The 24067-nt window shown below is 38.4% G+C and overlaps 1 protein-coding gene across 7 annotated transcripts in view; it reads right to left on the bottom strand.

The window, feature by feature from the left end:
* The window catches only part of kdm6a (lysine (K)-specific demethylase 6A), a 548877-nt gene that overhangs the window by 322612 nt on the left and 202198 nt on the right, over window positions 1-24067 (bottom strand). For all 7 annotated transcript variants that reach the window (XM_039745157.1, XM_039745151.1, XM_039745155.1 and 4 more), the window contains exon 5: window positions 19074-19132. In XM_039745157.1, the coding sequence (XP_039601091.1) occupies window positions 19074-19132 (59 nt within the window). The remainder of the gene's footprint in view (window positions 1-19073; window positions 19133-24067) is intronic.

Below are 24067 nucleotides of genomic sequence, written 5' to 3'. Positions count from 1 at the left end.
GTGCAACTTGGTGATGACATCTTTAACAACTGAACCGTCATTAAGGCAAATTGCATTAATATGGACCTTGCTTCAAGCTAAGCTACATACATAAATAATAAAAGTGCATCTTGCATTTATAATGCTATTTGTAGCATAGTGGGTCTGCGGCTTTTAAAAAAAAAAAAAAAAGTCTGTTTTTAAATCCAGTTTGCCATGTCCGTCTCCGTGGGCGCGATTGCACAACTGCTGGGAGTTGATGAGGCGATAGGGGCGAGTCACGCCCGATCGTTCTCTATTGATTCATCGGCTTATTGCGGCCTGTGAATAAGGTACTGCGCCGACGGAGATGTATATTTATAAGCCAGCAGGATAGGAGAAAGCAAAAAAAAGATAGAACACAAGGAGGTTAAAGAAGGGAAGAAGCAGTCATGGGAGATGATCCAGACACCAGGAAGGTGAAGGCAGCACAAGCTGGGGCTCCGTGAGAGAGCTCAGGCTTAGGCGATCTAGGGGCTGGTTCATCCCACTAACTAAGTGTGTAGAGTGGGGCGAACAAAATGTAAGACCACCCAATGGATCCGAGGAGTGACTGAGTGAGCGCGAAGGAAGACGGGAGGTGTGCCAATCTCGGACGGTCTGACTGCGCAGTGTGGCGGCAGCCAACACAGGAGTTGGCAGAAAGCAGTTTGTGCTGCAAAGGCTCCGCCAGCAACGCCCGTAAAGGGTGAGCACTTGGAGACAGAAGGTGGTGTGCTGCGATCGGAAAGACTGCATTTTAACCTCTATTTTAACGGATTTATTTATTATGGATTTTATCCCCACGTTTCATTGGTTTTATGGATTTGCTATTTATTTTAGTACTGTATTTTTCTGAACACTGCACAATGGACACTTTCAGTTTTACTTTTGACTGTTTTTGACAAAAGCATTTGAGCACTTTCCACCACCCCCTGACTTCAATGAGATTTCTCAGCTCATCTAGGTCATAACTATCAACGGTGTTGGTTCAACAAATTAAGAGGGAGTCTGTAGGGAACCGGTATCGTCACACTATTACACAGTAACCAGGAACATTACACAGTATTGAAAAAAATAAAACAAGTACAACTTGGTACAATATTATCCAGTACTCCAGTACTATAGAAACAATATTCACACATTGGAACATAATCGTCCGTATCTGAACTTTTAAAACCAAAGTACAGTGGAACCTCGGTATACGCCCTTAATCCATTCCAGACCCTTTGACTTAAACCAAACAGGACGTATACCAAACAAATTTTTCCCATAAGAAATACTGGGAAAATGATTAATCCGTTCCCACGAAAAAAAAAAATCCTATTGCTATTGGCATATTATACATTGATGGGGTTGTATAAAATAATTTAAACACTGCTTAATACTAAAATACATAAATACAAAAGCAATTAGATGAAATAAATGAAAATTTTACTTTGCTTTTCACAATCGTAGATACCGTTGTTCTCGGCAAACGGTATGCAACAGCCATGTCCCAGATACGCATGCCACCTTCATACTTTTCAACAATCAATTCAAATTTACATGAAAAAAACACAAAATCACATTGTGACGATGCAGGTTTGCTGTATGCTCCCATTTGCTGCCGGGGAGCCCTTGAATCCTACACCGTCGGTAATGTGCCTCGCTGCCAACCTCATCGGTTAACAACAAAGCAAGGGGATGGTGAAAAAGTGCAAAGTGCTTTTATTAAAGCAATTAACAAAACAAGGTGTTCAAATTAAAGTGCAGTCTCCAAAGTTCCAATAAATAATCCATAAAATCAGAAGTGAAACGTGGAGGTTAAAAACAATAGAAAAAAGTCTTCTTGAAAACAACGAAGTTAAAAGCAAGAAGCATTATTTAAAAAACAAGAAGCTCGGTGCCTGCTTTCCAATTGGGGAGTCACCCTACTTGCAGCTGACCTTCGCACTGCCTGCTTCAGCCACTTTATCCATGCGGGCTCCCCGCTCGCTCGCTCTCTCTCTCTCGTCCGTTTTCTTTTTACTCCCCTTCAAGCCAACTTGCACTTCTGTTTATCAAGATAAGCAGCCCTCTCTCTCTCACTCACTCACTCACTCACTCACTCACTCACTCACTCAACCCCCCGTCTTTTTTTTCTTTTTACTCCCCTTCTAGCTGACTCGCGCTTCTGTTTATCAAGATAAGCAGCCCCAGGAACAATAATGAATGTGGACGGTCCCTCACAAGTGCACTTTGTTGAGAAACGCCCACATCACTAATCACCCTGTCAACCTTCAGCCACATAACCACCACGCCCCCTCACCAAGCTGCGAGCGCAGTGATTATTTATTTTAAAGCTGGACTTTGACAGGAGCTGTGGACCCGCTATATCACACACGTGAAAGTTCGAAGAGTGTTAGTGCGGGTTGTTCACTGAACACTCGTGGGCAGTCGTGGCTTTGTCTCGAGAGAGATAAACAAGTTTAGCACGCGAGTCGTATTCCAAACAAAGGTCGTATACCAAGCAAAATTTTTTGTGTCCAAACAAGACGTATACCAAGTTGGACTTATTCCAAAGCAGACGTATACTGAGGTACCACTGTATCTTCAGACAACTGACACGGCACCTTTTTTCGTTAAAAAGTTCTTCTGTGTCATCATGTTCAACTTTATTGCCTGCTACAGCTTCCGTTTAGGAATGTTCTCTCTCCATTTTCAGTGCTCAACACCCCCACTAACGCATGTACTCTGCGGCATTCCTGTTTTGCGGTGCAGCAGTATTAAAAATGGTCCCCCCTTAAACAGTTTCCCGCTGTGCCACGTTACGAATGTTGTTTAGGCTATTTAAACCGGTGTTCCGGTATAAGACAAATCCATATCATAACAAAAATAAAAAACGTTTTTTGGTATGAACCGGTATACCGCCCAGCACTAGGGTCCACACACAATTCTGCCTAGGAACACTGCCATTAACAATGGTATTTAAAACATTCACCAAGAACAACTTCTCCCAACAATAGAAGCGATTTGCACAATTTGGTGATGATCTTCATATTTTCCAGCATGATGGAGCACCATGTCGCAAGGCAAAAGTGATAACGAAGTGGCTTGGAGATCATAACACTGAAAGTTTGGACATGTGACCTGGAAACTCTCCAAATCTTAATCCCACTGAGAACCTGTGGTCAGTTCTCAAAAAGTGGGTGGAAAAGCAGAAGCTCACACATTGTGATCAACTCCAAGTCCTAAAAAGGCAAGAATGGATCACCATCAGTCAGGATTTGGCCCAGAAGCTGATATCCAGCATGTCAGAGCGAATTGCAGATGTTATGAAGAAGGGTCAACACTGTAAATATTGACTCTGTGCATACATTTGATGTATTTGCTAATAAAAGCCTTTGGAACCTATGAAATATTTATAATTGTTATTCGATATACATGTGAGAAAAAAAATGTAAAAATGCAGAAGCAGCAAAGTTTGCAAAACTCAATATTTGTGTCACTACCAAAACTTTTGACCACTACTGTAACTAAAAATGCAGCAAATACTTAATACTAAAAAATCCTGCTACTGACCTAAAAAAGTGACAATGAATGACATTGTTTAAATGTTTCCTAAATTATCCAATGGAAATATACAAGGTCTTACCAATCTTTATTGAACATGTAAGCTTAGTTTAAATGACTATTCAGAAACCTTTCTCAATGTTTTTGTTTTTCATAGAATGGGAATTTTATGAATTCTTAATCCACAACAATCCACTAACCTTCAGTCTGGTTCGGATCAGGTTAAGAGGAGACATCTAGTTGCCTTGATTACCAAGCACGACTAGTCTTAATCCGCTTTGGTTGAACCAAAACCAGCTCAGATAAGCCCAGCATCTCGATATAAGATATTATATATTTGATATTGTGATTTGTAATTATGTTTAGGATATATGTATGCAGCTAAAGCTAATACAATTCTTTCAGACAGGGACTTGTAGTGATTTAAACAGTTGAATTGTTCATACATAGTGGAAATAAATTGATATATTGGGGACTTAGAAAAGTACAGCTCATATATAGAATATTAAAATAGCTCAGTTGATAGTTACCCATACCTAGTACTTATCATAAACAGTTCACTGATTATGTTAAAACATGTTGGTATTTAAGGCCTTTCAGGGAGCTTCTAGGGAAGATCCTGTCAGCAAAGATATGACAAGATTAATATACTAACGATTGTGACCTAAAATGGTGAACAGTAAACTGCTACAAGTTTAAATTTAAAGTTTTGGTGAGCAAAAACTGAAAAACGAGGAAATATCGGAATATTTCAAAATGGGCCTGCTTTTGATAGATTACAACCTACAGATGTTGTGCAGCAATTAAAGTAAATTAAGCCTTGCAAGTTGAAGCAAATAATTTGCACATGTGTCCCAGCCTATGTTGATTACTTAAAAAACCTGTCTTAAAGCAGAATTGCCAAGAAAGAAGCAATTAACAAATGAAATGAGACAGAGCATTGTTAACCCATAGATGTGAAGGCCTTTTATTAAATAAAAATGCAAAAAAATATCAAAGTGTCAGTGAGTATGGTGTCCTACACAATCCAAAGGCAATTGAAAACTGGAAGAAACTCTGATAGGAAGAGATCTGGCATACCCAAAGATCCAATCCAATCAGATGACATGTTTCTGAGGGTCACCAGCTTGACTGGTAGGTAGGCGCCTAACAGCACAAAAGCTATAAAATATACAAATTTACAAATACATCCAGTGGATATAAAAAGTTTACACACCCCTGCCAAAATAATAAGTTTTGTTGGATAGGAAATTGAAACCAAGAAAAATACTGTCAGAACTTACTACACCTTTATTGAAGAATTGCAGTCTATACAAAGAAACTGAAAACAAATTAAACAGTTTAGTGAAAAAAGGGGAAAAAAAAAATGCAAAACCCTGGTTGCATAAGTGTCCACACCGCCTAAAGTATGCATCAGTTTGGCACATTTGGAGTTGGCAATTTTTGTCTACTCCTCCTTGCAAAAAATGTACAGATCTGTCAAATTACGATGGCACCTCCTGTGCACAGCCCTTTTAAGGTCAACACACAGATTTTCAACTGGATTAAGGTCTGGACTGTGGCTGAGACATTCCAGAACATTGATCATCCTTTGATGAAGCCATTGCTTTCTTGATTTTGATGTATGCTTTGGGTCGTTGTCGTACTGAAAGGTGCAGTTCCTCAGACCATAATACATTATTTCACATTCCTTCATGCAAAGTTTAGCCAGGCTTCAATGTTCTTCATTGTGAGAAAAGGCTTTCATCTTGCTACCCTACCCCACAATCCAAACATATGAAGAATATGACTGATTGTTGTCATAAGTAGGGAACAACCAATACATGCCAGGAAATCCTGCAGCTTTTTAATGTTACTGTAGGCCTCTTGAAGGCCTCTCTGAACAGTATTCTCCTTGTCTTATCAGTCTTGAAGGGATATCCCGATCATGGTAGAGTCAATGTCAAGCCATATTTTCTCCATTTGTTGATGACTGCCTTCACTGTATGAGATGTTTAATGCTCTGGATACAGTAATACCTCGTTAATCGCGGGAGATAGGTTCCAAGGCTGGCCGCAATAACTGAATTTCCGCGAAGTAGGGACACCATATTTATTTAATGTGTATTTGGACGTTTTTAAACCCTCCCTGTACTGTTTACAACCCACCTTTTACTCTATTAATAACAGAGGCAACTGTTAAGCAATATGAAAACGGTAGCTAAGTTTACAGTTGCTGTATAGCGAAGTACAAATACCTATATATGACGTGATGATGGTGATGAATATGCTGTGCAGTAAAAATGATGACGATGAAGGTGATGATGACTTTTACTGTGCAGCCTATGACTGTATTTTACGTCTCTTCAGATGGCAGTGCCATTTCCTGGGGCACCTCTTCCACGGTTTCCGAAGGTATATCTGTAGTAGCAGTAGGAACTGGTTCTTTTTTGCGAGGCTGCAAAAACATTGTGATCAGCAGTTGCTGCCACTGCTTCTTTTTCCCGTCGAAGAGCAGCTTGTAGGCGATCATGACGTCGTCGACCTTGTAGCAAAATTGGACTGATCGAAGAAACCAGAAAAAAAAAAAGCACACACAGTACAGTGTAAAGTAAACCGCTCGGCGAGAAAGCTTGAAGCGAAATGGCCGCGACAGAGAGACAAGGGGAGGTGCTGTGGGATCTGTGCATCAGTCAAAGCACCAATCATGGGCCCGATTAGAAAGTGGGAAGCTGTGATTTGTCGTCTCCCTCCCATGTACCAATCACAGCCCATGTTACAACGCACGTACTCACCGAAACTTGTTTTGTTGTTCTTAGACTAGGAAATACTACTACTATATTTAAAACCCGCGAAGTCGTGAATCCGCGAAAAGTGAACCGCGAAGTAGCGAGGGATTACTGTACTTTGGATATATGTTTAATGCTCTGTACCCCCTGTCCTTATTGATACCTTTCAATGATGAGATTCTGTTAATGTTTTAAAAGCTCTTTGTGGAACATAGCTTTTGGAGTATATAGTGCAACTAAGATGATACTGGAATAACCCTACAAGAACAGCCAAACTTTATCTGAGCTCACTCAGAGCCACTTTAATTGATATCAGGTGTATACTAACTACTATCTGAGGTAAGACATCCTGTGATTGGTTGATTCTAAACTCAACCACATCCTTGATTATTAAAGGTTGTGTACACTAGTCCAACTAGGTTATTGTATCCCCCCCACCCCCCTTTTTTCCCGTAATCAGTTTCTGACTTGTTTTCACTGTCTTTGTACAGATTGCAATTTTGCAATAAAGGTGGAATACATTCTAAAAAGATTTATCTTGGTTTAATTTTTTATTACACAAAATCTGTGATTATTCCAGAGTGTAGATTTTTATATAAACTGTAAACATTCAATGAAATAATTAAAAAATTATAACTTAATAAAAAAACTAGAATTTTTAAATTATAACCCTCCTCTTTAAGGTACCCAATATAATGCACCAACATAATCTAAAAAAACAACTACATATATATATACTATACATATATACATACATATACATACATATATATATATATATATACACACATACATATATATATATATACACATACATATATATATACACACATATATATATACACACATATATACATATATACATACATATATACATATATATACATATATACATACATATATACACACACACACACACATATATATACACACACACACATATATATATACACACACACACACATATATATACACACACACATATATATATACACACACATATATATACACACACACATATATATATATATATATATATACATTTATACATACATATATATCCCCCATACCTGTACTGCATAGACTGAAATTCTTAATTCTTTAGTCTCCATGTAAATTTTTTTATGTTCTAAACCAAACAAAGGACATGAATCTGCATACAGCTTTAACACAATAAAAGCCTGAAAGGGCAAACCATTTAATGGATGTTTTCTAGAGTCCGGCAGGCATGAGAAGGTAACCTTATTTGCATATACATTCAAACACCATAACTGTTTTTCTCTAAATGCTGGATGATATATACACTACCCCAACTGTTTGCAGTGCTCCAAGCATTACCAATAAACCCTGCTGTTAGTCCTGCAGCAAGAACTGATTACAGTGAAGAAACACTGGAAATAAAAAAAGAAATCAGTAGAAGTGGGAATAAGAGATAAACTGGTTGATCTGGTTTAACGGGCAAAATTCTTCTTGCTGTATGGATTTCAACAGCGGGAAAAAACAAACCAAATTGCTGATATGTTGAAAATTAATTTTGACGCAAATCATGTTCAATCACAAAATATGCAAGTCTGTGCGTGCAAAATGAAACAGAACTGTATGTCTGTGTGCTGCTGTCTTAAAAGTAATGCTTTTATGTATTGACTTGACTTGTATGTGAGTTGTAATAAAATGAGCCTCTCTCTTAAAGAATATAAACCTCATGAACAATTGTGTGCACAGCTAATATTTAATACATTTCTCATTAAAAAAGAAATGCTCCATTTTGCAAAGTACATATAAATACATAATAGTGCCCTCCATTATTTTTGAGACAAAGACTCAATTTTCCTTGATATACCTCTCTGCTGAACTGTTTTAAATTACAAATCAAAAATTTAGATGTGATTGAAATGCACAATGTAGTCTTTAATTTAAGGATATTTGCATACATTTCAATCACCCCATGTAGAAATGACATGGTGGGGTAAATCAAGGAAAAATGTGTCTGTCACAAATATTATGGAGGGCACAGTATGCTGTCTTAGCAGCTGAAAGTACACTTTTAAATCCTTTTAAAACTCTCCACCCAGGCAAGGTGAAATCTCTCTAGTTGTGTCATACACCACCTGTGCAATTTTTCTAAAAGTCTGTCTGAGTACACGGATGTCATGTCATAGATCATGAATATAAAAAAAAAATAAAAGGCATTTTTACACCATTTATTGTTACTGACAGGAGTTGATGGGGAGTGACTAAAGGTGCATGAATAATTGGATAATCTTAAATTGATTTAATATTGAACAGTATTATAGGTTAAGTATCCCTAATCTGAAATTCCAAAATCATGATGATACCTCTCACTAATTTATGTTTTTGTTTTTTTTTTTTTGTTTTTTTTTTACTGCAGAGTGAATGCAGACAGATTGCAAACAGCTTTATTCTGAGCATTTGGTTTCCTGTGAAGGATCAAGCTCCACAAAGCTACAATACATATTTAACGACAGAGGTTAGGACTCAAATTTCACACCCAGGGTCAAATTTATAAAAGTGCAAGTTTTGTGAAAAGTTGTCTGCACTCCCATTTAATTTCTTTATCTCAAATATGCAGCACTTATACTCTTAAAAGGAGGCTAAAATAAGAGTCTCTACGCCAGGGTTAGTCACTCACGGTCCCGGTGGGCCTCAGTGGCTACAGGTTTTTGTTCCAAACAAATTCCTAATTAACACAGTCCTTCTGATAAGTAAACTTGTCATTTATCTTTATTTATTGTTAAAGCTTCCACTCAACCAAAGCACTTTTGTTTTCTGAGAACATAATTTGTTTTGTGGACCACAACAGATCAGCACTTCACAATTCTCTCTTTTTTTCTCTAATTTGTTTCTCACAGATTCTTTTTACAATGGTGAATGTGCATTAAGAAGTAACAAGTGAGATGGAAAGCTGGTGTGTTATTTACACCTCATTATAAAATAATAGCTGGTTAATAAAAAATGAAAAAATTAAAACCTAAATGCACCTTCTTAAAAATAAAATAGGCAATTATGGATGCCAAATCAGAATAGAGTTAACTAAAATGAAATACAAAAACATACTGCTTTAACAGCAAATAAATGGGATCTAATTAAGAAACTGGATGAGGTAAATACATGCATACATACATACATACATACATACATACATACATACAGACATACACGTCGTCCTCCAGGGTCCTCATTTGTAAAACTTTGCGCACTCAAAAACAAAACAACAAAAATCAGATTTATAAAAATCTGCCGTACAAACATTTATATGTAAGTTACCATTTCTAAATCACAATTACCTTGAAAATCTGTATGTGAGCGAGGGTCCAACACCACCCTGAAACATCCAAGAATGGAGCACTCTAAAGCAAAATTAACTCTGAGGGCTGAATATTTTTTTCAGCTGCCGACAGCCGGAGCCATCTTCAGGCAGGCTGGAACTAAAGGCAAATCTGGAAAGCAAAATACTCCATGGACAACATTTTGCAGATTACTGCTGAATCAGATTCCGACATATCGGACTCTGATTTTGATGCAAGTAATCAGGAGACTGAAAACAAAACTAATTTACCAGCATAAACTGATTGGTCCCCAGCTGATCGTGGCGCTGAACACGTTCGTGTAACAGACAACAACTGCATTAAAAGACTCCTACATGTCCTTATAGGTCGACATCTGCCTCAAAGAAGTTAAGGTTTGTCATTGGTGAATAAAAACACAAACAAGCCAAATTTCCCCCTGGGGACAAATAAGAGTTTTAATTATCTAAATACTAAGTCACATTATCAGCTAGGTCTATCATCAAATTAGGAAACTGGTTGAAACAAAAACCTGTAGCCACTGTACCCCACCAGGACCATGAATGACTATCTCTGCTCTACAACACATTCATCACTTTTGAGGTATGTTTGACAACATCAACGCAAATTAAAATAGCTCAGTAATAGGAATTACATGTGTTAATTGTCATTCAGACGGTTTGGTGCATTTCTGGACATAATGTTGTGCCCAAAATATCTTCCTATGTAAGTGCACATATACAGCGCATCTGGAAAGTATTCACAGCGCATCACTTTTTCCACATTTTGTTATGTTACACCCTTATTCCAAAATAGATTAAATTCATTTTTTTCCTCAGAATTCTACACACAACACCCCATTAATGACAACGTGAAAAAAGTTTACTTGAGGTTTTGCAAATTTATTAAAAATAAAAAAACTGAGAAATCACATGTACATAAGTATTCATAGCCTTTGCTCAATACTTTGTCAATGCACCTTTGGCAGCAATTACAGCCTCAAGTCTTTTTGAATATGTTGCCACAAGTTTGGCACACCTATCCTTGGCCAGCTTCGGCCATTCCTCTTTGCAGCACCTCTCAAGCTCCATCTGGTTGAATGGGAAGCATCGGTGCACAGCCATTTTAAGATCTCTCCAGAGATGTTCAATCAGATTCAAGTCTGTGCTCTGGCTGGGCCACTCAAGGACATTCACAGAGTTGTCCTAAAGCCACTCCTTTGATATCTTGGCTGTGTGCTTAGGGTTGTTGTCCTGCTGAAAGATGAACCGTCGCCCCAGTCTGAGGTCAAGAGCGCTCTGGAGCAGGTTTGCATCCAGGATGTCTCTGAATCTTTCCTTTTATCCAGACTAGTCTCCCAGTTCCTGCCACTAAAAAACATCCCCACAGCATGATGCTGCCACCACCATGCTTCACTGTAGGGATGGTATTGGCCTGGTGATGAGCGGTGCCTGGTTTCCTCCAAACGTGACGCCTGGCATTCACACCAAAGAGTTCAATCTTTGTCTCATCAGACCAGAGAATTTTGTTTCTCATGGTCTGAGAGTCCTTCAGTTGCCTTTTGGCAAACTCCAGGCAGGCTGCCATGTGCCTTTTATTAAGGAATGGATTCCGTCTGGCCACCCAACCATACAGGCCTGATTGGTGGATTGCTGCAGAGATGGTTGCCCTTCTGGAAGGTTCTCCTCTCTCCACAGATGACCTCTGGAGCTCTGACAGAGTGACCATCGGGTTCTGGGTCACCTCCCTAACTAAGGCCCTTCTCCCCCGATCGCTCAGTTTAGATGGCCGGCCAGCTCTAGGAAGAGTCCTGGTGGTTGCAAACTTCTTCCACTTACGGATGATGGAGGCCACTGTGCTCATTGGGACCTTCAAAGCAGCAGAAATTTTTCTGTAACCTTCCCCAGATTTGTGCCTCGAGACAATCCGGTCTCGGCGGTCTACAGACAATTCCTTTGACTTCACGCTTGGTTTGTGCTCTGACATGAACTGTCAACTGTGGGACCTTATATAGACAGGTGTGTGCCTTTCCAAATCATGTCCAATCAAATGCATTTACCACAGGTGGACTCCAATTCAGCTGCAGAAACATCCCAAGGACGATCAGGGGAAACAGGATGCACTTGAGCTCAATTTTGAGCTTCATGACAAAGGCTGTGAATACTTATGTACATGTGATTTCTCAGTTTTTTTACTTTTAACAAATTTGCAAAAACCTCAAGTAAACTTTTTTCACGTTGTCATTATGGGATAATGTGTGTAGAATTCTGAGGAAAAAAAATAATTTAATCCATTTTGGAATAAGGCTGTATCATAACAAAATGTGGAAAAAGTGATGCGCTGTGAATACTTTCCAGATGCACTGTACTATAATCTAAACTACTTCTGTTAGGAGAGGCAATACTAAAACTAAATAATGTTTTTTTTCTTTTGGAGCATATGATGTTTTTGCCTTTTGAGAATAAACAAAACTTAAGTATGGAATCTAACCAAGGGTTTATACTAGGCCCTATTGTGTTATGTTTTCAGTATTAGACATACAGTACAATTGCCAAAACAATTTTATTAAAGATGCATATTTTAAAATATTTTTTTTACATTATCATTACTCTTATTTGGCCAAGCTATCATTTCAAATGAAAGCCTGATATTCATTTTTTTTTTTTAATCACAGAATAAACATTGAACATGATGCATGCCCCTCAAACAGATCATTTCTAAATTTCCTATTCAAAAAGATGTGGGTTCAAATCTTCACGTGTCCCAGAATAAACGTTTTGAGTAGTGAGCTGATCTTATTGTTACTATTATACAATAAAAACATATATTTGATTTGAGTCTATAACAGCCAGTGTAAATGTATGGTACTTGTAAAGGATAGCATTTTTTTTATTCAGTTTTATTCTCTCAATCACGTTCACACTCTCCCCGATCTGACACTACTGTTTTCACATAAAGACATGCTATAACAGTGGTGAGCTCGGATGAGGACAAGGGTTCTACATCAGAGAAGGAGAACAGAAGCACCCCCCCCCCCAATGGGCTCTCTCAAAACCTGAGCAGTGCCACAGACTGATCGAGTCCATGCCACGCCGCATTGCTGCAGTAATCCAGGCCAAAGGAGCCCAAACTAAATATTGAGTGCTGTACATGCTCATACTTTTCATATTCATACCTTTCAGTTGGCCAACATTTCTAAAAATCCTTTTTTTGCATTGGTCTTAATTGATATTCTAATTTTCCGTGATACTGAATTTGGGACTTTCATTAGTTGTCAGTTATGATCATCAAAATTAAAAGAAATAAACATTTGAAATAAATCAGTCTGTGTGTAATGAATGAATCTAATATACAAGTTTCACTTTTTGAATGGAATTACTGAAATAAATCAACTTTGTCATGGTATTCTAATTTTATGACCGGCAACCTGTATATGTATAGGTATATATCTATACTAATAAAAGGCAAAGCCCTCACTCACTCACTCACTCACTAATTCTCCAACTTCCCGTGTAGGTAGAAGGCTGAAATTTGGCAGGCTCATTCCTTACAGCTTACTTACAAAAGTTGGGCAGGTTTCATTTCGAAATTCTACGCCTAATGGTCATAACTGGAAGATATTTTTCTCCATTAACTGTAATTGAGATGAGCTGGAATGACTAAGGGGGACGGAGTTTCGTGTGACATCATCACGCCTCCCACGTAATCCGTGAACTGACTGTCAACGCAGTGCGTAGAAAACCAGGAAGACCTCCAAAAAGCTCTTAAGAAAACATGCATTAAATAATTGAGAAGGCAGCGAAACAATAAGCGAGCGAGTGACATATACTACCATATTCATGAGTTCTGCTACCTCCGAAAGAAAGCAAGGTGTAAACCTAAACTTTAAATTAAGTTCATAGACAGGCTACCGCTGGCGTTTCACATGCCCACAGGTAATGCGGGATACAAGTTTAATGAGAGGCGAGGATATAAGCGAGAGTTTTGATCACTTTGTAACTAAGTTAAAATTGTAGGTGAAGGGGTGTGCTTATGCAAATTCCGAGACTGTGTTTGTGGGGGATTGACAGTTAAGGCGGGTGGGGGAGTCACGTCATCATCTCCCCTCCCATTCATCTAATTTCGCTCTGAGCTGAGCTCCGCGGCTAACGCCGTCTTCAATGCAACTTCGTCAGACTGCCACCAAATACTCACAGAAAAATCCACAAGTTAATACACACGCAGTCTCTAGAGTTAATCCACACTGAATCCTCCAGGCACTACTTACAAAAGGTTACATTGACAATCGTGTTACGTTATTTTTAAAATCTATCCTTTTCTTAGCACAAGCACAACTGAGAAGCTTGATGCATGTGCTCCATAACGTTAAAAATAATGCATTTAATCACACTTTGCATTACAAGCAAAGGGGAGCTTTTGTCAATGCATGATTTCCTGGTACACCGATTACATTGATCAGCGCATCCCGATTCATTTTACCCTCGCACCACCTTAGTTTGAGAAGAAGTATGAAAAAATATGAGGTTAACACAGAAAAACAGATCACCAATTCAAGCTTTATGAATAATCGATTCGCCATCAATAATTGTTTTGGTAAAGCCATCCTCCTTCCATTTTATAATTTTTCCGCCATTAGCCATGATTAAATGAGCGGTAAATAAAGTAAGAGCAAAGCGAGGGTGACTTATTTAGGCAGGCATATATATGACAGCAACACTCATGACAATGTCAATCATGTTCGTTATTATTAAAATGTTTCCTTTTCTTTTTCATTACTTCTTTAACACACTACTGCTCCGCTGCGAGGCGCGGGTATTATATATATATATCATATAATATATGAATGACCTCCAAAGAGCGCTGAGACTTTTGATATCATGAGCGTGTCTGCAAAACTGTGGTCTCCTGCCCAGCAAAAGTCGAGCAGCCAGCGCGTGCATAGCTGTGCCGGCCTTTGAGGCGCTGACTGCGCTTCTGCCTTAAGTCAAAGTGAGCACTTTTAATTTTTTTCATCCTCCCCCTGCGCCATATAGCCCAGACAAGTACAAACACGGGACCCCTTTTCTACACCACGGCAAAATAATATTAAGGCGATTCACACTTTCTTTTGCACGTATACGATTATGAGGTCCTCACCTCGGATTATGAAGACACGCACAGTAGTGGAGGACTGACAGTGCCATCACAGCCGATTAATGGCGGGGCGTCTCACCAGTCTACACAAGACCCACCGCGACTGTCCCCAAAAGGCGATCATAACGTCAGCGAACACATCTCTCTATACTATATAAAAGAAAAGGCAACTTTCCTTTCTTTACACCTTTTTCCTTTTATCCCAAACCAAAGCCTTTCTCTCTTAACACTGCAGAGGACACAAAACTAATTTTCTTTAAATGCCGGTAAGGCACATTACCAGAGGCACAAATTTGAACGTTCACATAGAAAATGTAATTTCTATACTAAAGCCATCGTGTAGCGCCTTTCAAAAGGGATCTATTACCGAGAGATGATCCATATACATTTTAGCTGCTGTTAGTTACTTACCTGTTGTGTTACACAGTCTTTAAAATGTAGTTTACCCGCAACCACTCCAGTAGTGCTCAATGTACCTGTACTTCTTAAAACGTTAATTTAAAATGTTCATGTTTTACTGTTTAATAACTTACAGAATATATTTTATTATTTTTCCCTTGCACTCAGGGACCAAAGCTATGCACACACATATAGACACATACAAACATACACACAAGTATATGTATGTATGTATGTATGTATGTGTGTGTATATATGATGTAGATAGGTATCTATATATATGTGTATATGTAGATATGTATATAGATATGTAGATATGAAGATATGTATGTGTATATATATGAATATATATATATATATATATATATATGTATGTGTGTGTGTGTGTGTGTGTGTGTGTGTGTGTATATATATGACAGCAACAATCCAAGCTGTGAGAAAACAGTAAAAAGGAGGCGTGTCAGACGTCGTGGTACATTTTCTGATGCAGCTAGACGAAAAAAACTTTGTGATGCTGCCGCCAAATACACAATACAATTACTTTGACAATCATGTTACATTATTTTTAAAATGTTTTCTTTTCTTTTTCATAACTTCTTTAACACATGACATCGCTACGAAGCGCGGGTATTTTGCTATATATATATATATATATCACAGCGACACTCATATCAATGACAAAACAATTACATTAACAATCATGTTACGTTATTTTAAAAATTTTTCCTTTTTTTCGTACCTTCTTTAACACACTACTTCTCCGCTGCGAAGCGCGGGTATTCTGCTATTATACTAATAAAAGGCAAAGCCCTCACTGACTCACTGACTGACTCATCACTAATTCTCCAACTTCCGGTGTAGGTAGAAGGCTGAAATTTGGCAGGCTCATTCCTTACAGCTTACTTACAAAAGTTGGGCAGGTTTCATTTCGAAATTCTATGCGTAATGGTCATAATTAGAAGCTATTTTTCTCCATTTACTGTAATGGAGTTGAGCGTGAGAGCCGTGGGGGCAGAGTTTCGTGTGACATCATTACGCCTCACACGTAATCACGCAGTACGTAGAAAACCAGGAAGAGCTCCAAAAACCGCTGAAAAAAACATACATTATATAATTAAAAAGGCAGCGAAACAATTAGAAGCCAGCGAGTGACATATAAAACCATATTCAGCGGCTCACGTTAACTAACACATTGCGCAGACAAAAAGCAACAGTTCCAAAGAGTGCAGAACAAAAACCGAATTACGCTGCTACGCTCAAATAGACAAACCACACACCGTGGCGCAATAGTAGAGGCTTCGCCTCTAGTGCCGGCTGTCGAGGTTCGATTCCCGCGAGGGGATGCACCGAGTATGTACACGCGCTTCCCGATACATTTTAGCCTTGCATCCCCTTGGTTTGAAACGTATGAAAAAATATGCAGTTAACGCAGAAAGACAGATCACCAATTGAAGCTTTATGAATAATGGATACTTTATTCGCGATCAATGATTGTTTTGGTAAAGCCATACTCAGTGTATTCATTAGATGAACGGTAAAAAAGTAAGAGCGAGGGGAGGATGACTTCTTGAGGCACGCTGGCAAAACCACAATAGCACGTGGGCTCGATGTACTGTAGTGCGCGTCAACTCGATCTGAATGTCACACGAAACTCCGCCCCCACGGCGTTGAAGCTCATCTCCATTACAGTAAATGGAGAAAAACTGCTTCCAGTTATGACCATTACGCGTAGAATTTCGAAATGAAACCTGCCCAACTTTTGTAAGTAAGCTGTAAGGAATAAGCCTGCCAAATTTCAGCCTTCTACCTACACGGGAAGTTGGAGAATTAGTGATGAGTCAGTGAGTGAGTGAGTGAGTGAGTGAGTGAGTGAGGGCTTTGCCTTTTATTAGTATAGATACACACACATATATATATATATATATATATACTGTAATATATACTGTATATATACTGTAATCCCTCGCTATATCGCGCTTCGACTTTTGCGGTTTCACTCTATCGCGGATTTTAAATGTAAGCACATCTAAAAATATATATCACAGATTTTTCGCTGGTTCGCGGATTTCTGCAGACAGTGGGTCTTTTAATGTATGCTACATGCTTCCTCAGTTTGTTTGCCCTGTTGATTTCATACAAGGGACGCTATTGGCGGATGGCTTAGAACCTACCCAATCAGAGCATGTATTACATATTAACTAAAACTCCTCAATGCTATAAGATATGCATCCCGCGCGGAGCTTGATTGTTTGCTTGTCTCTGCCACTCTCTAACTCTCTCTGACATTCGCTATGCCTGATGGAGGGGCTGTTTGCACAAAAGATACTGACGCTCCTCTAAAAAAAAAAAATGCCGCTTTATTGCGGTGCTCGGCATATTTAAAAGCACACGTATTGATTTTTGATTGTTGCTTTAATCTCTCTCTCTCTATGTATATATATATATATATATATATATATATATATATATATATATATATATACACATACATACAGATCAAGAAACTGCAGAATTAAGAAAGCTTACACTATTGAATAGTGGCCAGGTGTTTTTCAGTGTATCAAGGCGTCTGATTCATCTATTGAGCAAAAGGAAGACCTGATGGCTTCCAAACATCTCTTTATTCAGGAAAATTAATTTAAATACTAATAAAACTTTCCAGTACAATGACTTATGACTGGTGTGCTTATTCTGCTGGTTATTTAAATGCATTCAAATGCCACTTCTTTTGCAGTGTCCAATACATTTTTTTTAAAACCTACTTTTTTTCCTTGTGGGTGCCTTGGACATATGAGAATGTAAATGTTTCAGTAGCCTATCAAAAAGATATTCTTTCGGCAATCAGAATATACCATTTTAAAATGAAACTGTTAAAGCTTTTAAAAGACACAAAACTAAGGCAAGCACACTCCTGGTTAAATAACAATAATCTAGATTAAATGGCACACACCATATGCAGTTATATGCAGATAAATAAATTTTAACTTAATTGCATTAATGCATGCAGTTAGGTTTATTTAACCATTAATCCCTTAAAATATATCATATGATCAGCACATGAAGGTGCATAATATAACAATTTTGCTGACAGTGAAGTGTATTCTTACGCAAGTCAACATTTTTAAGAATCAACAATTACAAACTTGTGCTCATATCACCTACAGTGTAAACTTTAGTGACTGACAAATGTCTGGTGTCTCTGTGCTTTGAAATCATAAAGAAAACACTACAAGTTAACCTGTTCAAAATGTGCAATTAAAACATATTCATATGCAAACATCACACACTTAACTTTTTCATTCAGATTGTTTTCACAAAATCCAATGTTTAAACAGATCAGCAATATTGTTACAATATGTATCAGCATTTGGTGATTTTTGCTGCCCAAATATCTATATATTTATAAGTCTAAAAAATCATTATCAGTCATACACTAATAACAACTCGTCAAATGCATACATAGTGGGGGAAAAAAAAGTGTGGGACTCCCTTCACTTATTATGATTATTTGCATAAAAGGAGATCAATCATAATCCACCAAAATCTGTAAGGAACTTCTGGATCTTTGAAATATTGCACATATTAATCTAATGTGTTACAAAACCAAAACAAAAAAGTGACTCAAGTCCAATTAAAACATTCAAATGAAACTGACAACATACATTAAGTTTTCAAAACAGGCTTTTACATTTCACTCAATGTTACAAATATAGCAAATTTACAAAATACACAGGTTGGATCTATCAAATACAGAAGTCCATAAAAAAAACTGTAAAATAATTCTGTGAAAGAAAAAAAATCAGTCTGCTGTATGACGACCTTTCACTTACAAAAAGAAAATTAAGGCCATTAACAGTCATTTTTAGAGAAATAAATTAAACATGTTGCTTAAACACTCCTAATTTGATTAAAGAAAATAATATGAATGATGGACTTACCACTGAAATGCATTATAATGGAAGTAAACCATACCGAGGCCATATAAAAAGGCAGCATTCTGAAATCAAAACAGAGATAATAAAGTCTTATTGGTGTAAATATTTTCAAATTCAAGACTTAGAATCTACAGTAGGCGGCAAAAGTATTGAATGCATTAACTTTTTTGCAGAAAATTTATTTCCAATAATCAAAAAACATTCTGTACTAGCATCACCATACATTGGTGCTAACTAAAGATATTCACAAATATAAACAATTCACATCATTAAAGGACATAAACAAACGTATGTGTAATAAAGTTGAATGACACAGGGAAAAAATAATAAAAACGCTAAGAAAAAGAAGTACATCAAGGCAAGGAAAGATGAAATCTGTAAGTAGTTAGAAAGTAATACCATCTCTTATCTGTGCAAACTGAAATCAGCTGGGTTTGTAAATATTGATGGGCTATAAAAAAGTATTTTGCTACCAAGGTGTCACACAAGAAATATCTCAGGAGTAAAAGCATAGCTCACAAGACTCCTATCACTCAAAGCTCAGCAACATTCCCAGCTGTACATGTGGGACAAACATCCAAAACACTCACAACACGTATATCAGAACATCACAATGATGTCAGAATTAAGGACCCAAAGTCTCTGATGTATGCACATAATAAAATTGGGCACAGCAGACGTGAGATTTAAGGCAAATACTAAATAGTGCCAGATCAAGGCAATAAAAAATGAAAATGCCATTCAACACACACATGGACATGAACTGAGCATATGCCGATTTAAAAGACAGAACTAATCCAACTCCCTCTTATACTAACCTACCCTTTTTGCTATATATTGTCTTGATTCCTGTATGTGTAATCATTTTCCTCTGATAATGATACCTGGCAGGTGTGAAAAGCTCGGGAATAAAAGACTATTTGAAGAAAGGTGATTCATTCACTACCTTTATGAATCTCAATCTATAAATATGCACAGACCTTAGCACTTATATACACACAGACATATACACATATATACATACAGTGGTGTGAAAAACTATTTGCCCCCTTCCTGATTTCTTGTTCTTTTGCATGTTTGTCATACAAAATGTTTCTAATCATCAAACACATTTAACCATTAGTCAAATATAACACAAGTAAACACAAAATGCAATTTTTAAATGATGGTTTTTATTATTTAGGGAGAAAAAATCCAAACCTACATGGCCCTATGTGAAAAAGTAATTGCTCCCTTGTTAAAAAATAACCTAATTGTGGTGTATCACACCTTAGTTCAATTTCCGTAGCCACCCCCAGGCCTGATTACTGCCACACCTGCTTTAATCAAGAAATCACTTAAATAGGAGCTGCCTGACACAGAAGTAAACCAAAAGCACCTCAAAAGCTAGACATCATGCCAAGATCCAAAGAAATTCAGGAGCAAATGAGAACAGAAGTAATTGAGATCTATCAGTCTGGTAAAGGTTATAAAGCCATTTCTAAAGCTTTGGGACTCCAGCGAACCACAGTGAGAGCCATTATCCACAAATGGCAAAACATTGGAACAGTGGTGAACCTTCCCAGGAGTGGACGGCCAACCAAAATTACCCCAAGAGCGCAGAGACGACTCATCCGAGAGGTCAAAAAAGACCCCAGGACAACGTCTAAAGAACTGCAGGCTTCACTTGCCTCAATTAAGGTCAGTGTTCACGACTCCACCATAAGCAACAGACTGGGAAAAAAAGGACTGCATGGCAGATTTCCAAGACGCAAACCACTGTTAAGCAAAAAGAACATTAGGGCTCATCTCAATTTTGCTAAGAAACATCTCAATGATTGCCAAGACTTTTGGGAAAATACCTTGTGGACAGATGAGACAAAAGTTGAACTTTTTGGAAGACAAATGTCCCGTTACATCTGGTGTAAAAGGAACACAGCATTTCAGAAAAAGAACATCATACCAACAGTAAAATATGGTGGTAGTGTGATGGTCTGGGGTTGTTTTCCTGCTTCAGGACCTGGAAGGCTTGCTGTGATAGATGGAACCATGAATTCTACTGTCTACCAAAAAATCCTGAAGGAGAATGTCCGGCCATCTGTTCGTCAACTCAAGCTGAAGCGATCTAGGGTGCTGCAACAGGACAATGACCCAAAACACACCAGCAAATCCACCTCTGAATGACTGAAGAAAAACAAAATGAAGACTTTGGAGTGGCCTAGTCAAAGTCCTGACCTGAATCCAATTGAGATGCTATGACATGACCTTAAAAAGGCTGTTCAAGCTAGAAAACCCTCAAATAAAGCTGAATTACAACAATTCTGCAAAGATGAGTGGGCCAAAATTCCTCCAGAGCACTGTAAGAGACTCATTGCAAGTTATCGCAAACGCTTGATTGCAGTTATTGCTGCTAAGGGTGGCCCAACCAGTTATTAGGTTCAGGGGGCAATTACTTTTTCACACAGGGCCATGTAGGTTTGTATTTTTTTTCTCCCTAAATAATAAAAACCATTTAAAAACTGCATTTTGTGTTTACTTGTGTTATATTTGACTAATGGTTAAATGTGTTTGATGATCAGAAACATTTTGTGTGACAAACATGCAAAAAAATAAGAAATCAGGAAAGGGGCAAATAGTTTTTCACATCACTATATATATATATATATATATATATATATATATATATATATATATATATATATATATATATATATATATATATATACACACACACACACACGCTATATAAACTGCTGAAAAAATTAAAGGAACACTTTGAAAACACATCAGATCTCAATGGGAAAAAGAAATCCTCCTGGATATCTATACTGATATAGACTGGGTAATGTGTTAGGAACTAAAGGATGCCACATCGCTTGATGGAAATGAAAATGATCAACCTACAGAGCCCTGAATTCAAAGGCGCTACAAAAATCAGAGTGAAAAATTATGTGGCAGGCTAGTCCATTTTGCCAAAATTGAATTGCAGCAACTCAAATTGTACGCAGCACTTTGTATGGCCCCTGTGTTCTTGTATACATGCCTGACAACATCGGTGCATGCTTCTAATGAGATGACAGATGGTGTTGTGGGGATCTCCTCCCAGATCTGGACCAGGGCATCACTGAGCTCCTGGACAGTCTGAGGTGCAACCTGGTGGCATTGGATGGACCAAAACATAATGTCCCAGAGGTGTTCTATTGGATTTAGGTCAGGAAAGTGTGGTGGCCAGTCAATGATATCAATTCCTTCATCCTCCAGGAACTGCCTGCATACTCTCACCACATGAGGCCAGGAATTGTCGTGCACCAGGAGCCACTGTACCAGCATAGGGTCTGACAATGGGTGCAAGGATTTCATCCTGATACCTAATGGCAGCCAAGGTGCCTTTGTCAAGCCTGTAGCGGTCTGTGTGACCCTCCATGGATATGCCTCCCCAGACAATCATTAACCCACCACCAAACTGCTCATGCTGAATGATGTTACAGGCAGGATAATGTTCTCCATGGCTTCTCCAGACCCTTTCACTTCTGTCACGTGCTCAGGGTGAACCTGCTCTCATCTGTTAAAAGCACAGGGCACCATTGGTGCATCTGCCAATTCTGGTATTCTATGGCGAATGCCAATCGAGCTGCATGCTGCTGGGCAGTGAGCTCAGGGCCCATTAGAGGACATGGGGCCCTTGGGTCACCCTCATGAAGTCTTTCTGGTTGTTTGGTCAGAGACATTCACACCAGTGGCCTGCTGGAGGTCATTTTGTAGGGCTCTGGCAGTGCTCATCCTGTTCCTCCTTGCCCAAAGGAGCAGATACTGGTCCTGCTGATGGGTTATGGACCTTCTATGGCCCTCTCCAGCTCTCCTAGAGTAACTGCTTGTCTCCTAGAATCTCCTCCATGGCCTTGAGACTGTGCAGGGAGACACAGCAAACCTTCTGGCAATGACACGTATTGATGTGCCATCCTGGAGAAGTTGGACTACCTGTGCAACCTCTGTAGGGTCCAGGTATCGCCTCATGCTACCAGTAGTGACACTGACTGTAGCCAAATGCAAAACTAGTGAAGAAACAGTCAGAAAAGATGAGGAGGGAAAAATGTCAGTGGCCTCCACCTGTTAAACCATTCCTGTTTTGGGGGTCATCTCATTGTTGCCCCTCTAGTGCATCTGTTGTTAATTTCATTAACACCACAGCAGCTGAAACTGATTAACAACCCCTCTGCTACTTAACTGACCAGATTAATATCCCATAAGTTTCATTGACTTTATGCTATACTCTGATTAAAAGTGTTCCTTTAATTCTTTTGAGCAGTATATATATATATATATATATATATATATATATATATATATATATATATATATATACATACACACACATATATATTTTAATTATATACATATATATATATACACACACACGTATATATATTTTTTATATATATATATATATACACACACACACACACACATATATATATTTTTATATATACACTCAAATAATAAACACAGTAAAAATCTTCTAAAAAAGCTACAAATGTATCAAACAGTCATAAGATGTTGTGGTATAACAGGTCCACAATCAAATTTGAAAGAATGGCCATTAAATAATTCCCTGGCTGTGTCAGTCTATGTGGGCGCAGTTGCAGGGAGTAGGTAAAGTAATTGGGAAGACACGCATCTGCACAAGGGTGCGATCTTTCTCACTTGCTTCATTGGCTACCTGTTATGTGTGATTGAGACGCTGCGCCCATTGAGATGTAAAAGTATAGGCTGGCACAGGAAAGAAGAGGAAAACAAACAGAGAAAGGCATGTAGAGAGAGAGTGCGTTATTGGGGGTGAAGAGAGAAAGAACGAGCCAGCCTGCTAAAGCGAGAGAGAAAAGGCAGCATGGGCAGTGGTTCTGCAATGGAGTGAAGGATTGGCGCTCTAAGGATGCTCGTACCCACTGATTGTGCAGCGGAGTGGGAACGATCAAGCGGGCATCCTCTTCAGGGATCCAAGGGATGACCGCGAGAAGGGT

Source organism: Polypterus senegalus, chromosome 2 (genome assembly GCF_016835505.1).
Source record: "Polypterus senegalus isolate Bchr_013 chromosome 2, ASM1683550v1, whole genome shotgun sequence".
Taxonomy (NCBI): Eukaryota; Metazoa; Chordata; class Cladistia; order Polypteriformes; family Polypteridae; genus Polypterus; species Polypterus senegalus.
This window is presented reverse-complemented; position numbering and strand designations above follow the sequence as displayed.